This window comes from Pipra filicauda, unplaced genomic scaffold (assembly GCF_003945595.2).
Source record: "Pipra filicauda isolate LSUMZ 115617 unplaced genomic scaffold, ASM394559v2 scaffold283_size971201_pilon, whole genome shotgun sequence".
Lineage (NCBI taxonomy): Eukaryota > Metazoa > Chordata > Aves > Passeriformes > Pipridae > Pipra > Pipra filicauda.
Window position 1 is genome coordinate 317,865 of NW_024104402.1, and position 16,788 is coordinate 334,652.

Consider the following 16,788-nt stretch of genomic DNA (forward strand, 5'->3'; position numbering starts at 1 on the left):
CAGTAGGTGAGAGATACCAAGAGACAATAAAGAAGGGAATTGCAGAGGAAAGAGAAGCATAGACAGAATATTAGATTAGCTATCATAAATTAAAAATCAGTGTTGTGAATTCACAAATCTCTTTAAGAGTAATGTTTTGTCAGCTATGGAAAATTTGAGAAGATGGAGTAATGGGTTTATGTATTTAAAATCTCTAAAGTAATCAGTTTTCATTGAAATCAGGAAATACCTTAACACCAACCCTACAGATACTTTTTTATGTATTGTCATTAGCTCAGGTTAGTAGAGGGTTTTCCGCTTTGCTTGGAGAGGAAGCTTGCTTGCTTTGTTGCTGGGTGATTGCTAATTGTGATATTAACTGCCAGCAAGCTGCTGTCAAGGATTAGACTTCTATTTTCCTCTTTAACAAAACACGTGTTAGAGGTACAACAGTATCTAAATGCTTCTGTATTGCTCAAAACGTATAGTGGCAGTGATAAATTCTTTAAAACAACTACGCTTATATACCCAGATGCAGAGAATTGGCCTCTCTTTGCAGTGCAGTAGTCTTGTTAGCCCCTGTCCAGTATTAAAGTTGGTTGTAGGAAAAGGAGCTGATAAAACAGGAAAAGGATCTGAGCTCTCTGGTGCAAACAGTGAAGAGCTGACAAGTATTAGAGGCATCCTCGACCAGAATGAGCTGCTGTCTTGCATTCAGTCTGCAAGCTCGTGGCAGTGTGGTTTGGACCAAGTGACCTCCTCCTGTACAGTCCAACAGGAGCTCTGCAGACCTCAGTTGTGCACCACAGAAGCCAAGAAGGCTCACTACCATACTTGTGAATATTTCCCATGCCTTACAGAGAGTGACTGCCATAATGAAGTACTATTCATCTTCCAGCATCAAGGAATGTGATATTCCCACAAAAATATGCCTTTTTAGAACACCATCCTAAATTTACTTTCTCAAGGAATGGTAAAAATTACCATCTTCCAGCTTAACTGAATAACCATTTATATATTTTATAGTCTGAGTCCTGCTGGCATTGATAGCTGAATGTGCTTGCCAGGATCATCATTCCCTGCTGCCACTAGATACAGGGTTTAATGGACTCCACCCAGATAAGGCACCTACAACTACTGTTATCTCAGCAACAAATATAAGTATAATTGTAATTTAGTTGCTTCTCAGAAACTCTGGGAAGTGGGTTTCTGTGCCTTCAAGAAGCTTCATTGGTTACTCTTTGACAAAATGATTTGTTGCTTCTAGGTTTGGTGTCCTTGACATTTCCTTCAGTTCACTCTTTGTCAGAGGTGTAGGTGAAACTTGCAAAGAAGTGTTTTGCACTGCGGATGGTTTGTAAGGGAGTACTTACAGCACAGGTACAGCAATGCCTTTTTTCCCTTCATCTGGCAGCGGCAGCTTCTGCTCCCAGGAATTTTTAATTATATGGATATCCTGATAGCTGGTGTCACCCCCAGGGCAAAGGGTGGTGGTCACAGTGAATTGAATGCTCTCCCATCCACTTGTTCTGCATTACTGGGAACTTACTGCACTAATCACATCATTTTGCAAAATCCATGGGCTAAGCTGGATGTAGAGGAACTTCAGTCAATCATCTTTTCTTGTGCCCATCATTTTTCCCATGGGTAAGGGCTGGAGAAGAGATCCTGTGTGTCACTGCTGCCCGTTTGTGGTCTAGCAGCTGTTTGCTTACTGCAGACTCTGCGTTGGGTATTTTGTGTGCCACAGCTTGTTAGCTTACAGCTGACACTGTTCATCTTTTTACCCTTTACGGAACTGTCTTGCCCTGTACTCTAAGCTTTTCTGGGAGCCAGGATGTGATTTGGCACCAGCTGTGCCCAAGCAGCTGATCCCACCTCCTCTTGACCATGGTGGGCTGAGGTGTGTGTGTGTGTGGAGCATCTTTCCTGCCTCTCCACTGAGCCATCCTTCCTCGAGCTAATAGGTCTCAGCTCCAGAGGCTTTAGAAATGTGCATTAAGGGATGGTGTTGGCTTGTTTGTTTGCTTTCCCCTCTTTCTGCATCATCCTGCTTTGCTGTCACTCTCTGGACATATTTGGTAACAGTCATTGGGCTATATTTATTGCCTTGCTTCTGTGTTTTCATAATCCCTTAATTGTGGTGTGTAGTCCCACACAATTGAATTTGGTTTGAATTTTTAGTTGTTTGGGTTTTTTAAATCTATTAATCAGGCCTCTCTGACAAAGAGGCCTGTGAGAGCTTTTGGCATAGTTGTGAAATACTGCAACTGTGAGAGAGAATTCATACCCTGGCTTTTTTTAGTGCTTGGCTTTAAGACTGCAGTCTCCTTACTCTAATGTGAATTCCAGAAGACAAAGGATTTGTGTTTCCTTTTTTATGTCTCCTGAAGCCTATGCACGTTTTAAAGATTTTTATAAATGTGTGGCATTCGTTTTGGTAGAAATAATTAATTAGGGGGCTCACACACGTTATTGCTTCTGTATGCCCTGAGAGCTCCTGGTTGGACTGGCTAGCTGCCATGACCCCTCGCTGGCTGGCTAGCCAGCCTTCATGTCTGCCTGGTTTCCAGCACAAACAGCGTCCGAATCAACACATTCTCCTAGAATGTTTTAGATTTCAGTAAAGCAACATTTTCCTATGGAAAAACCTTTGCTCAGAAAAATCCCTCCTAGCCCTTGGTCAAGAAGCTTCCCATGCCCAGGGCCCTGTGGCACGATGAAGTTTCCTACTGTTTGTGTCATCAGAGGAAAAACAGTTCATTGCTTGCCTTGGGAGGAAATCAGGTCCCACTTGCCATGAAAATCACTCACCATCCACGGGAAAGGTGGGCACTGATCAGAGGTGGCTCCTTGTTCCTCAGGGGTTAAACGTGGTTCTTCATCAGTTCTCTGAGCTACAGGTTTTCAGCAGGCTGTGAATACTTCATTTGCTCCCTGTAGTGCTGCGCAGATGCCGCAGTGCCACTGACTGTGCTTTAGAGAGAGGTGGATCATGCTCTGGATGAATGTGAACTTGTACCCCCAGATCCTGTTTTATGCATTTGCTACAAGTAATGTTGGAGCTTGGATATCCCTTTGGCTGAGGGTATGCTTGAAACAATAGTATTTTCTGCAAATCAAACCAATGTTCCTTGACAGGTAACTGTTGGTGTTTTACATGTCTAATTCATAAACTGTATGAATTGTTCTTCCAAGATGTTTATTTGAAATCTCAACTCTTTGTTGATCCAGCTCCGTCTTCAACCCATCCCCACAAGTGCCCTGTGCTCATCTGCTTCTGGGAGTTAAGGCAGTCCAAACCTGTGCATAACAAAAATGTATTAGGCCTCAAGTTTCTTCACTCTGAGATAAGAGTTCAAACTAGTTGCTGCTTTTCTTCTAGTAGCTGGGTAGGGATTTACTAGGAATAAAATATTAGTCAGTGTGTTTAGTTGGTAAATTTGGGGGAAAACTTGGCCAACAATAATGTTAATTGCAAAAATACTAATCTTACAGCATGCATTGATTACAAAATAAGATTGTAATCACATTTTGCATTTTTATTTTCTCTAAATGCAGAATATGCTGTTACTTCTGTAGGAGAACCAACCACTCTTTTGTAGCTTACAGGCTACACTGAAGAAACCATTTGTTTGAAAAGAATTCCTAGGATGGACCAAATTTTTTTTGTTATCGATGGTCTTTAGAAGAATGTACTTCTTCAAAAGGTTTCTTAATCTGGAACAGGGAGGAAGCAGGTTTTGAACACTTTAAAGTGAGAGATAGTTCAACTCTGTCATTTATCAACTTGAAATATGTTTTAATAATTAATACCCTCTGAGACTTCACATGCCAAAGTTTGGGAACAGGTAGAGAATTTATCCAGCACAGATCAGGAATAGCTAAACTTCAGCAAAGCCCTGCAAACAAAGAAGTTGATTGTTTTGAAAGGCTTGACAGTTGCTGCGGAACATTATTTACATGCTTGAATTCTTCAGCTTCCTTCCCTGGGAAGGCATAGTTAATTTTCTTAGTTCATGTGGGTTTGTGCTGAATCAGATGGAGATTTTTATGAGAGCCTTGGGCCTTTTTTCAAGTTGGAAAATAAGATAAATCACTATGGCTTTGTTTCTCTAGTGGAGACATTTTGTCTATTCAAATATATACGCTTTTTTCCTCTCCTTTCTTTAGCCCTCTTCCACCCACTTACAGGCATACGACAACCTGGGAGTGAATTTTTTCTATGGCTTCATTTCAGAATTTTTTTTTTTTTCTTGGGCTTTTGAAAGGCCTGTAGTTTCCATACTGTGATTTCTGAGTGGCAAATCTGTACAATATCAAGACTGTGCTATTGCTTTCCATTCGTAGCTTGATGTAGCTTAATCTCTGTTTCAGAGATTATCCAGGACTCTGATGCACTATAAGACTGTGAATCTTACAGGAGTGTGAATGCCCTCAACAGCTCTTGACCTTCATGTGAGTTGAGGAGCTACACTGAAGAGCTGGCACTTACTATAAGGAATGCAAACAACTGGTTGCATTAAGCCCTATAAAGTGTGTGTGTGTGTATTCAGAGCGTGTGCCCCACACACTCCAGCACTTAGAACGTAGACTGACTGACTTCTTTTTGGTCATTTTGCTCGCTCTACCTCTCTCTCTCAACTCCCTTCTTCGTTCAGGAGTATTGAAGGCTTTTATTACTCATGTAATTGCTTTGGATCTATTTACAGTCCTTATTTTAATACGGTGAATTTTTTGTATATTAGCACAAGAGTATCTGCAGAATAATTGTGAAAGCAGTGTGTTTTTTACGTATGGTATTTTATCAGAACCTCGCTAATTGTTGTCAGTGTAATAGACAACACCTGTTTTACATTTCATTACATTTTGTGTAGCACTGGTCAGTGCAAGAGGAGACAAAAGTAATTTTGAACAGAAATGGACTGTTGGGCTTGGTTCACACTTTGCATCCAACGAGGAAGGTGGATTACCTTAAAAAGGCAGAGTGACTTACAGCAGTCCTACTGAAGAATATTTAGTCCCTTATTTTTAAATTGTGCTTGAATTTGAGTGTAGGGCAACTATTTATATATTGATATCATAGTTTCATGTTGCTAATTTTAATAAAAGCTTAGTATATTAGAACACCTATGATTGTCGTCAAGCTGTAGAGGATTTTGAAACCTGTTTCCTGACTACAGGAAAGGCTCCCTGGCAGCCTGTCTGTTCCACCTGCCTTGACAAGGCTGCAACAAGTCTTCTATATGCTTTTAGTTATTTCCTCCAGGGACAATGGCTTTGAAATAGTTGCTGCACCTGAGCCCTCAGATCCCATCCATGAACTCCTCTTGCAGGTAGTGCCTCTTGCTGAGGCCCGCGCACACAGCAGGAGCAGTGGTGGCACTCCTGCCATGGGCAGCACTCCCTGCGGATGGCCATGGGGAGGGTGAGCTGTGCCGTAGTGACAGCAGTCAGTGGCACTGTTAGGAAAAGGGCAGGGTTACCTTCTATGTCCGGGACGTTCAGTCCTTCCACTGAGAGACGTGGCTGTGGGTGGCTGCTGAAGGGAGGCTTCCTCCCAACTTCCTCTCTTTCTCCAGCTTGCTGGCACCACAGGTTGTTGGAGTGGATGCTCCACAGTCTATTATTGCCCGCAGCACCGTGGGGCTGCTGCAAGGCAACAAAGAAAACAAGGTTTAGATGATCATGCCGATGTTCCCTCCTCTTCCCTGTGCCATGCTTGAAATGCTGTTGTCTTCAGCTGCACTTGTCACAGGACAGGTCTCTCGGAGTCCATCGGCTTCGGGCAGCCTCTGCATGAGCAGGAGGCGAAGCATACGAGGGACCTGGAGGTGTCCGAGTTCAGAGCAGGGCTCCAGCTCAGGCGGGCGCCTGAGGGCCTCCCATGGCCACCACCCTGCCGGGGGCTCACAGGAGCCGCCATGGTCACCGAGCACATGGTGAAGGCCAAGTTCTGTCCGTCCTGGTGCTGGCAGAGAGCGTGTTGAGCTGTGTATTTGCTGGTGCCATGAGGGGACCTCTGCGTGTACGGGTGTTCCATGGGCAGGGGGCTCCGACAGATCACGGGAACTACCTGGTGTCTGGGCAAGGCTGTCCCAGGCAGATGCACTGGGGCAGTGTGTTGTCACGGCTGAGTGAAAGCCATAAAGCATCTGGGGTTTTAGCAGATGGCTTTGTGAAAGGGCATGTATTTTGCTGTACTGAGAATTCAGTAAATATTTTTGACGTTGATTTGGGGGTTTTTATTATTTATTCCAAATTGCTTTTTTGTTTCCTCCTCCAAGAGAGTGTGGGTGTGTGCTTTGCTGAAGAGGTTTTTCCTTGTGAAGAGAATGTGAATCTTGAATCAAATTAATCTATTTTTAACATGAGATTTTAGATGCTTGCTTGAAGGCAAAAGTGCCATGATGTTACATTACTTTTAAAAACAAAATAGAATTCACGCAAGTAGTAGCTTATAATTGTTTAATGCAAATGTAATTTTCTTTACACTTATTTCTTATTCCCTTTAGCACATCAGGTCCACCCATTTGGCCAGGAAGCACCTTTTTCAAGAGAAATGGAGCCCTTCTACAAGGTAGGTGGTAGATTCTACGTCTTGGATTAACTATTCTACTTAATAAAATACCTTTTTCAAATTGCACAGCTTTTTTAATATTTCGCCTGGCAAGAAATAACCAAATGTTTTTTTGTTTCCTTTACCCTGTCTCCTTAATTGCGCATCTGGTGCCTTGAAAATGACGATTTACCACATACAGTGAGTGTAGTCTGTGAAAGTTGCTGCTTTTTTTCTTTCCTCAGATCATTAAGTTGCTTGCTCTTATATATGGTGAAAGGTGGCTTTTTGGTTTTTTCCCTTTGTGTGGATAAAGAGTGACCAGAAGGAAATGTTCCAGGAACACAGCTTTAGCTCTGTGGATGAAGCAAGGTTGTTCTTTGAGAGACATGCTTCCTTTACTCCTTAATTGTGCTGATAGCAAAATGTACCGGAAGGTAGGTAGCAATGCTGTAGTGGGGAAAACAGGGACAGAGTAATTGTCTCAAGAAACCTACCATGTTTAATAGTGCTTATATTCATAGAACAATGTTAAATATCTTATTTCCATTGGATGGACAATATCATCATGGCTGGGCTTCGCGAACGAAGATTTGGGAAGGCTCTAACCACATTTGTTACAGGCACGTTGGAGGCCAGTACGAGATAGACATATCCGAATGCAAAAGGCACAGTAGAAAGACTCCTTAGATGGTATATTCTGCAGAACACGATTCTTTCTGCGTTGCCTTTTCTCCTCGAGGGTGATCCTGCGTGTGTTCTCAAAGGAGACAGCTGCGTTATATATGGTGTGTCTCCAGGCCTCCCGATTGGAGGCCAGAGTAGACCAGTTATGTTGATCAATATGGCCAAGGCTGAGATGTTGTTTCAGGGAGTCCTTGTATCTTTTCTTCGGGGCTCCTCTCTTGCGGCAGCACGGACAATATAAACAGAAGCTATATGACTGCAGTTTTGATAGGTCAAAATTTTCAGTCTATCTCACCAGACTTCTTAAAACCATTACTCACTGCTATGTGTGTTTATATTTCTACCATTGAGTACACAGAATTACCATCACTCTTAATGGAGGTGTCTTGGGAACACAGAAACCTGTGTCCCCAGACTGCAACTGTTTGTCTGTGGTGCAGATGGTCTTTGCAAGTATTTATCCATGAAGTGTCTCAGTTTTGTGTTCATTTTCATGATGCCAAAACTTTTCTGGCCTTCTTGCTGGCAGAAGATTCTGTATAATGTTCTTGGGAACATTTGTCCAAATCACCTACCACGGAGCTTTACTCAGGACAAGGCACACAAGCAAGTAATTAATTGCTCACCTTCCACACACCAAAGTAATCCAGCATCTGAAGTTTACCTGAGGATAGTTTTCAACTGATTTCCTTACACGTATCTAAGAATTTGCATAATTATTATCTATGTTGAGATTTGTTCAAACAAATTCTAAATACATTAAAGCATTCAGATAATTTCTTAATACTGAGAGATGGTATAAATTATAGAGTTTGACAGCTTTTGGCTTTAGTCTTGATCAGATAGATCTGCTACCTTCGCAGTCCTTTCTAATGAAAATAACTATTTTTTTTTTTTAAGAAAAAGAACTATTGTGAAATACCTTGATTTGTTTTCAGTTTTTCAACAATTCTGGTTGTAAATGGGTGTCTGCACACACACAGTCTTGGTCATTTGAGTTCATAAAGTGTGAACTGCTGTGTTAACTCTGTATGGCACAAATGTTTTACCTTTTCTTAAGATGCAAGATATCAGGAATTAATAACAGCTGTTTTTGTGGTCCTTCCTATCTCAGTTGTTGCTTAAAACCTTCTCCCAGTAAAAAAGAATACACTGTTCTCTATCCTCTTCTCCTCTGCACGCTTCTGCCTTCCAAATTGCGGGGAAAAAACTAAAAGTCCAAAACTTTTCAACATATTAAAGAAACAGAAAAAAAGAGAGAGATGACTGCCTTTTCAAGCAACTAGCAAAGCCTAACGGACCTTTAACTGAGTTGGCATTCTGCATTGCCATTTCAAGTGGAAAACACAGCCAATTTGGACTGTGATGTGCATGACACAACTGAGGTTGGAAGGATGAGAGTATGAAGAAAAACCTCATTAAAGTAATTTTTTAACACTTCCTGGTTATAATTTTTAAACAAGAAGATAAATCAACGAAGCATTCCCTTCTTTCTTTTTGTCTTTCTTTCTGTCTTTCCATTTTTCCCTACAGTGAGTTGTTTCATTTATAAGTTTCAGCAGGTTGCATGGAAATAGTGCATCCACCTCTTTACTGCTTCCGACCGTCTTTTTCCAGAAGGCATGTGTAGAGGAGTGGTAGCAGTGCAAAGATGTGTAAGAGGAAGTGCAGATGTTTGTCGGTACCTATGTTACATGACCATCTTAAGTGTCTTTTTCCAGTGCTTATATCCAGTTAAATGCAAACCGGAGAATGAAAAATTGACTCAATTATTGGTTTCAAGTTATGGTATTGTCTTTTGATTGGCGAAAGTTTAGGTAACAAAGGGACTTAAAACTATTTTTACTTGATAAATGTTTTGCTACATTTGAAAAGAATGTTCAGTGTGTGTTATAGACAATAATATAGAATAATTTTGTAATTTTAGTAAATGTGATATTCATGTGCGCTTGTCACACCTCATTTCTTCTTAGTTGTTAAGAAAAATGCTCTTTTTCTGGTCTGGGGAATGAAGAGAAAATAATTCCACAATGTAACTAGTGCTTTGTTTAGCCAAGAAAGACTTGTAGATGTTCCTGGTTTCTATTCATTTTACATCAGAACTATCTGGCAAAGCAATCTTAACCATTGTAAAGAGTTTAACATATCTCTCCTGAGAAAGTGACTGAGAAACCAGTTATCTGTGTACCTCAAAGTAGCAAAGGAAGAGAAAAGGAAGCTAAAATTCATTTTACCTATTCTGTGTCCGTAATGTTTTTGACATGAGGATTAATTCTCTGTTCCATTTGGGCTGTCTTTGTATTTTTTGAAGAATATTGAACAAAATATATATATGCCGTTCTCTTTTTGCCTGTGGTTTTGATTTTATTAGAGAAAAGATGGCTGCCTCAGTTTCTTTTGTGAGGCTCCATGATACTGCTGCTCTTAGCATTAACTCTCTAATCAGTTACTCTGTGTTAAGTTCCCTGCTCAGATGCCTTTTGAAGTCTTGAACTCCTTCTGCTAGGTGAGGATTGTTCCCTGGATCTTTATACTCTCTGATCTTTTCATGAAGTCCCATGCAGAGTTTAATTTAGGTAGGACCTTCAGTCTTAGCAGACACTGATGTCTTCTCTCAAAACTTGTCTGTGCATCCATGGAAATTGCTGTGTTCTAGCCTTCAGGATTCCCAGATAAAGCAGGTTTTTGCTCTTGGTGCTTTCCTTTTTCTCTTTTGTTTGGTTTGGGGGGGGGGTGTTTGTAGCTTGTTGTACATATTGTGTGTTTGTTTAAAATCATGGCTTAATTTTTTTAAACCTGGTGTATGGAGGGCCTTTGTTCCTGCTGTTTTTTCTGTTCTTATCTGTCATAACACATCCATTCATATTTAATAAAATGTATCGCAGGAAAAAGTCCTTATGGTGGAAAAGATTTAGACATGTTCTGAACTCTTCAGGACCTTACACTGGGTGATATAGGTGGGGACATAGTCACATTGACTTCAAGACCGTAAGGCTAATGTGTCATGCTCAGAAAAGGGCAGTTTTGTTGCCTGTGCTCCGATCTTGGGTGTTAAGCTCATGTTATAGACTTGAGGATACAGTTACTCACAGATCAGTGGTAATAATAAAACTGTTTTGCTCTCAGTATATCTAACATTCTTCTTGAATAAACTGAAAAAAACCTTCAGATTAACTTTTAGCAGCAGTTATGTAAATTCCAGTGGCTGAGTACAGGCTTACACCTGTAAGATGTAACTGGACTGTGGAGGTGCTTGGTTTCATTTCTTAAAGATACAACTTCCATTTTGAGAGGCACAAAACCCAACAAAGTTACCACTCTCTTTTTATCTTATTTGCCCTCATACTTTAATAAACTAAGTGTAGCATATTATGATGTCTTTTCTTATCAAATTTGGTCTGTCTTGAGTTGCAAAAAGGTGTTTGTGGGTGTAATTACATACACAGAAGGTGTTTGTGGATGTAATTACAGTTGGCACAAAAGCAGTGTGCTGTGCAGTGAAAACAGTGATCTGCATCTGCTGTTACTGCTACAGTGAGGATTTGAACAAGAGCACAAGAGCTGCGTGAGTTGCCCCAGAAGATACAAGAGCCCCATGACTGGGCAGTGGCTGACAGAAAGCGATGCCACCTCCCTGGTTTATGGCAAACATGCATCTGCCAGGCTTAACAGTTCTTGGGCAAGTTTCCTGACTTTCTAGTTGAAACTTGGCAGCACCAAGCCCTTGTGATACCACAGTTAGCACTTCTTCATTCTCCAGGGAAGGAAAGTGAACCTGGGTCATCTAGACTCTGTTGCTGTTGGAGGCAAAAATGGAGATGGGCTTGATCATTGTGACTAAATGGTCCATCTTCCTGCTGTTCCTGACCTGCTGGATGTACAGCCATGATCCTTTCCATGCTGTCTGCTTTCTTGTGTGAGCAAGGTCCTCCTCTTCCTCTTCTGACAAGCAGTACAATTTAAATCTGCTGCCTGTGGATGTTGTGTCAAAGATATGCACTCTTTTTCCAGAGATCCTGCAGAACTGGGCTTACACCTGTGAACTGGATTGCAGCTGTCAGTGAACTGAATTCAGACTGCATGGCTTTCCTTTGAAGCCATGATTCTCTTTGAATGAGGATGGAAAGAAAGATTGGAAAAATACTTTCCCCCCAGAACATAGAAGGAAAGGAGTGAGGATTTGCATGTGGCCTCTGGTCCCTCTTGGCTGAGGGAGCTTAAGAAAGGAGAGACTGCCCTCCTCAGACCTCACAGGGCTGCTTTGTTCTCTCTCTACTATCAGCTGCGGAGCATAAGCATCCTCATGCTCCAGAACAGAGCAAGGGATAGGATGCTTATGTAGGGATGACTTGTCCTCATCTGAGAAAGCACTAAGATATGAGAGAAGACATTTTCTGTGACTGATGCTTCCAGCAGCCCATGTGTGATCTGCCTTGGTCCATCTGCCATGGCTGTAGCTGGCACAACCTGTGAGAAGCTCTGACAGGAAAGAATTGGAAGACACCGTCAGTTATCACTAAAATCAGTGTGAGACAGTGATTCACAGTTTGTTGCAGAGTAGAAGTGGAAACTCTTTGCACTGCTGCTTCATCAACCCTCAATCCAGGTGGTGGCTTTCACCTTTTAGTGTGCTGATATCTGATACCTGGCCATAAGGTGAGACTTTGGCACGTGGAAAGTGCCAAAGAACATGGATCACTTCATTCTTGGTTGATTATGTTGATTTATTGGAGCAAGAAAATTGCATCCCCAGTAAGAAAGTTTATTTTGTATGAAATGTGGACAGACCAGGCATGAGCTGTCCTGCATAAAAAGATAAGGAACCAGCTCGTTTTAACACATGCACATATTTGTACAGAGATCTTCTTCTTATCTTGAGAATAATAAACTTGAAAATCCTTGAAATGACCAAACAGGCCATTTAATCTCTTACCTATTGAGTAGTTTGTAAGAAATGAGAGAGCAAATTTGGGACTTTTAGCTGTTAATAGAAGCACTTGCTGAGATGGAAATAAACCAGCAGGGAGGAGGCAGAACAGGGGCAATTGTTGCTGGTTTCCCTTGAGATGGCTAAATTAGAAACGTTCACTCATAAATGAAGACATCCAGCCTGCTTTTTTATGTTAATAGTGACATTGTGATAAAAATGTAACAGTAGCAGGGACCAGTTTCTTTGGACAAGTATTGCCCACACCAACTACTCAGTCTTTTCTTTGGAGAAGTTTGGGTGGAGTTGTTCCCGCTACCTTCAAGAGGCAAGTTGACAACAAATTCTCTAAGAGAAAATGCCTGTGTGCATGCAGCCACGTGCATTTTCTCTGTAATAATGTGAACATTTGGAATGTGTTTGTCAATACCTGCCAACAAATACCCAGAGGCCCCTGCAGGCACAGTGGGCTTCTTTCTCCTGGTGTCAGTTTAGCTCATCTGCTCTTTCCACTGCACAAGCAGAATGGTCCAAGTCCTGGGCATGCAGGGGAGAGGTACAGCCCATCCTGGAGCACAAGGTATCTGTTCCTGCTGGTGCTAATGGGGTTGAGGAGAAGGAGGAACAAGGGAGAGCTGAAAGACAGGAGGCTTCAGCAAGTCTCATGTGCATTTAACTTTCAGAATTGCATGTCACACCTCAAAAGAAAACCAGCCTTGGAGAGAAATGCTCTGTTTTCTTCTACTGCCTAGTGGTGCAAGGAAAAAGAACATGGCAAGGTAGTATATATATTACAGATAATTTAATATTATATAATACTTAAATGTCATGAGGACCATAAGAAAAAGACCAAAAGTAATGCAAGACAGTCCAGCCTTAGGACTGGTAGACTTAGGTGCTGTGATCTATAACACAATCTTGGGCAAGACTCTTATGCCCAAATCCAACTAAACAATAATTTCTTAATGCGTATTAGGGTATCTCATGTTCCCAAGAATCTAAATATGTTTTTTGCTCTGGGGTTATAATTCCTTGCGTTTATGTTCTGTGAGATGAGGATAATAATAGTGCTTTTCACTGCCCAGAGCTACCAGTTTACAGAATATTGGCTCTGCTTCATATTCTGATCCTCCACTAATGGAAGAACCTTTAACAGGGTTGTAAAAAGCAGAGCTGTTCATTAGCTTTTGTAGGGAAATGTGTTTTGGGTTTTGGTTTGGGGTTTTTTTCCCTATTGAACTCCTTGTTCCGAGAGATACGCTTGGAAAATTACTGTTTTGGGTAGAAATTTGGGGTTTAGAGTGTCTAGTTCCAATGTAGTTACTTTCATCAGTGGAGTACCAAACCTTTTGACTTCACCTTGTTTTCTGTTCAGCTTTTGATACTCTGGGCTCCCTGTCTTTGAAATAATAGTGACGGTCATGCTCTGTTTGCTGATGACTTGGTTTTGGTCAACTTACTGAATTAACAGCAAAGCTGCTATCTCTCCTTGTTAAAATAAATCACTTTTCATTCACATGACATAATTTTTTAAAATCAGCTTTTTTTCTCCTCCTCTTTTGTTGTTGTTGTTGTTTTGGGATTTTGTTAGTTTGTTTTTTCTGAGTTTGTTTTTTTTTTTTTATTTCCCCCCACACGAAGGGTACCTGACAATCTTTGCAGGAGTTTCTTTTCAGGAAGATGATTCACCTGGTGCTTCTGTAGAGACTGAATATTTGAATAATTTATTTATTATTAGCATTCAGTGTGTTTGCAGTGGTATTATTGAAGAAGTAAAATTAAGTCAGAGGGGTTGTGCAGTGTGTCCCTAAGGGAGTAATTTGAACAGCAGAGCTCTCCTTTGTTTGGGAAAGTAGGTAAAATCCTAGTGGGGCTGCTGGGACCTGGAGGGTGCTGGTAAGGACTTGTGTTTGTGAGAGGATTTTGTAATGGCCTTAACACTGTGCAGTCAATAAAAAATCCCAGTGAGAGACTGAATTTTGCAGTGATTCATGCAGAAATGGTCACTATGGGGTGACATTTTTAGCTCTGCATTCTGTACAGGACATATAGAGAGCGTTGTATGGATTAGCTGTGCAATGTGTATGTAGTCTTTTTATTCATCTTCTTCTAGTTGAGTGTGTAAGACAATGGCAAAAGCTGTAATTTGTTAAGTGCCTGAAGTGTGGTCCTGTTAACATTGATATTAGAACCATTAGTAAGGAAATGTGACTGCTGGCTGTTTATATTCCTTGTGACCAAAATGTCTGAACTACCTTTGGCCTCTGAAGTTGAGAAGGAAGAAAACTGAACTGCGACAGACAGGTCTGGGTAATGGTAGATTCTGTTGCAGAGTACACCAAGATAAGTTAAATTCCTAACGTGTTTAAACTCAGTAATGTATGTTTTAGATCTGCATAGGTGTCTTTGCTGTCTTTACAGATAACTGCTTATTTTGTAACAGTCCTGCATAGTGACTTCTGAAATCATTACTTCTGAGTGACTGAAGATGAAGATTGTTTACTTTCCTTGACAACTGGAGAGTGTGAATGAGTGCTGCAAGGCAAGTCTTACCGCAGTGCTAACCTTGGGCAGAGGTTCTGGGCACAGGTGTTTGTGTACCCACCTGTTTTACCTTCAGAATCAACTGCTGTGTGAGCAGTGGCAGTAAAACAGCACTTTGCAGCACACACCAGAGAGAGGGGTAACTGCTCCTGCTGCAAGTCCCCACAGTGCTGGCCTGGCTGCCTCAGTAACTGTTGTAGTGTAGGAAAGATAAGATCAGGGAGGTTCCCCTAAGAATAGAGGAGGTGAGGAGTTGGATGGTCCTTGCCCAGACAGAGTTCAGTGCTGAGGTAACCTACAGGTAGTGTTGTTCCAAGGATGCTGCTAAATGGGTTCAGTTATGTTCTTAGTTTCTTTTCAGGTTGATCCTGCAGGTGATGTGGCTGTGACTTTGCAATTTGAACACTGGAATCTATTTCCTTTAAGTTGCCAGTAGCTGATCTCACCTTTTTTAGGAGAAGCATTTTCTGTAACTGGCCCTTCTGTAGGCATCAGCGCAGCTGCTTTTGTCCAGAGACACATCCCACATATCTCACCTACAAACATACATGTGGGACTTACTTACAAATGAGGCTCTTGGGTTTCAGTTGGATGAAGGAAGATGGAGACAACATAGAGCAAGAGAAATGACAAGTTCCTGTTCAGTGACTTTCTCCTTTACTAGGACTGCCATACATCTTCCAATGTTTTCCTTTCTTTTCCGGGAGCTGTGGTCTGCTCAGAGTGAGGGTTCTTTTCGTGGTTATTTGTGTCCAGGGTTGCTGGATGCCTGGCGGCACAGTGAGATCATCTCCTAAGGGACTGTCATGTAGTTGGGAAGTACTGGATGTTATCACTGCAGATACAGAGACAAGTCTGGCAGCAGTTGGTAACAAACCTTTTTTGTAAGTGGAATTTGGGTCCAGGCCACTTTTGGCTAGGCTGAGGCTTAGTGTAGGAAATTTCAGTGGCTTGCTACAGGGACATAGCATACCACTAGTTAGATCACATTTTACAAGAGCAGAAGTCACAGTTAGAAATCAGTGGTAAAATTTGTATAGTAACTTGGAAAATGGTAGAGTATGGAAAGATTTATTTTCTGTAACTGTGAAATTATTGTGATTATTGCCATCAAAATCTCTGGGCTGATGAGCTGGAGCATATGCTTCGTGCTGAGAGCCTGTGAATGTTTGGCATTACTAAAATGTGAAGGTGGCTGGTATTAGAAGCAATCTTGGCTTTCATAAGTCTAGAATCTGTTTGAGAGCACAGCTACAAGAGAGGCATAAGCCTGTGCTTTACATGGAGATTGCTAAAATAAGAATAATATTGCAGTTGTGTTGCTATGAGCAGTTTTGGTGATGTGCAGATTGCTATGAGCAAGGGAAAGCTGTTGTCAAGTTGGGCTGTTCCTTGACTACATGTCAGGTTTCTTGTGCCAGACCTATATTGAGAGAATTAAAACAGAAGGTTTGGGAATTTTTAAGACACTCTCTTGCTATGACCTGCTTGTGTAATGGGCAGTTACATGTTTTTGGATCCCTGGCAAAGCCAAAGCTTCATAACTAGTAAACAGAAGAAAATTATGGGAAGAACAGTGATGATGATCAAGTCCAAGCAGTGTTTGTGTCTTGTGGGTTTTTTTGTATGTTGTTTGCGTTAATGTTGTTCATGGTTAACATTGGCAGTAATTTTCCCTCTTTAACATGCTAAGAATTTCTTCCTGCTGGTCAGAGCAGATCTCTGTGCTGCTGGTTAAAGATTGGTAAGTTCTTGATTATTTAAAAGGCATTTCTTAAACATCTAGAAAAAAATGGCAAATTAATGGAAGTGGAATATTCCTAGGAGAGCTTAATTTTATTTGAACTGTTGAGAAAAGTAGACGCTATCTTGAATTGAAAGCGTGGTCAGTGGCTTGCACGTTTCACTGCTGTGTTATTTAAGCTAAATGTGAAAAAATCCATTAGTTTCAGATATTGGAATAAATCTTGCCGCTAGAAATTCTTCAGCTGTACACTTGAGAGTATGCAGAGCTATCAGATGGCCAAGTTTGTTCTTACAACTGTGAATTCATAATTTGGTTTTCTGAAATTTATAACAGACTAGAAAATGA

General features: G+C 41.2%; 1 protein-coding gene across 7 annotated transcripts in view; it reads left to right on the forward strand.

Moving 5' to 3' along the window:
- FOXN3 (forkhead box N3) overlaps positions 1-16,788 on the forward strand; it is a 208,259-nt gene that overhangs the window by 125,473 nt on the left and 65,998 nt on the right. For all 7 annotated transcript variants that reach the window (XM_039382806.1, XM_027738698.2, XM_027738716.2 and 4 more), the window contains exon 4: positions 6,495-6,559. In XM_039382806.1, the coding sequence (XP_039238740.1) occupies positions 6,495-6,559 (65 nt within the window). The remainder of the gene's footprint in view (positions 1-6,494; positions 6,560-16,788) is intronic.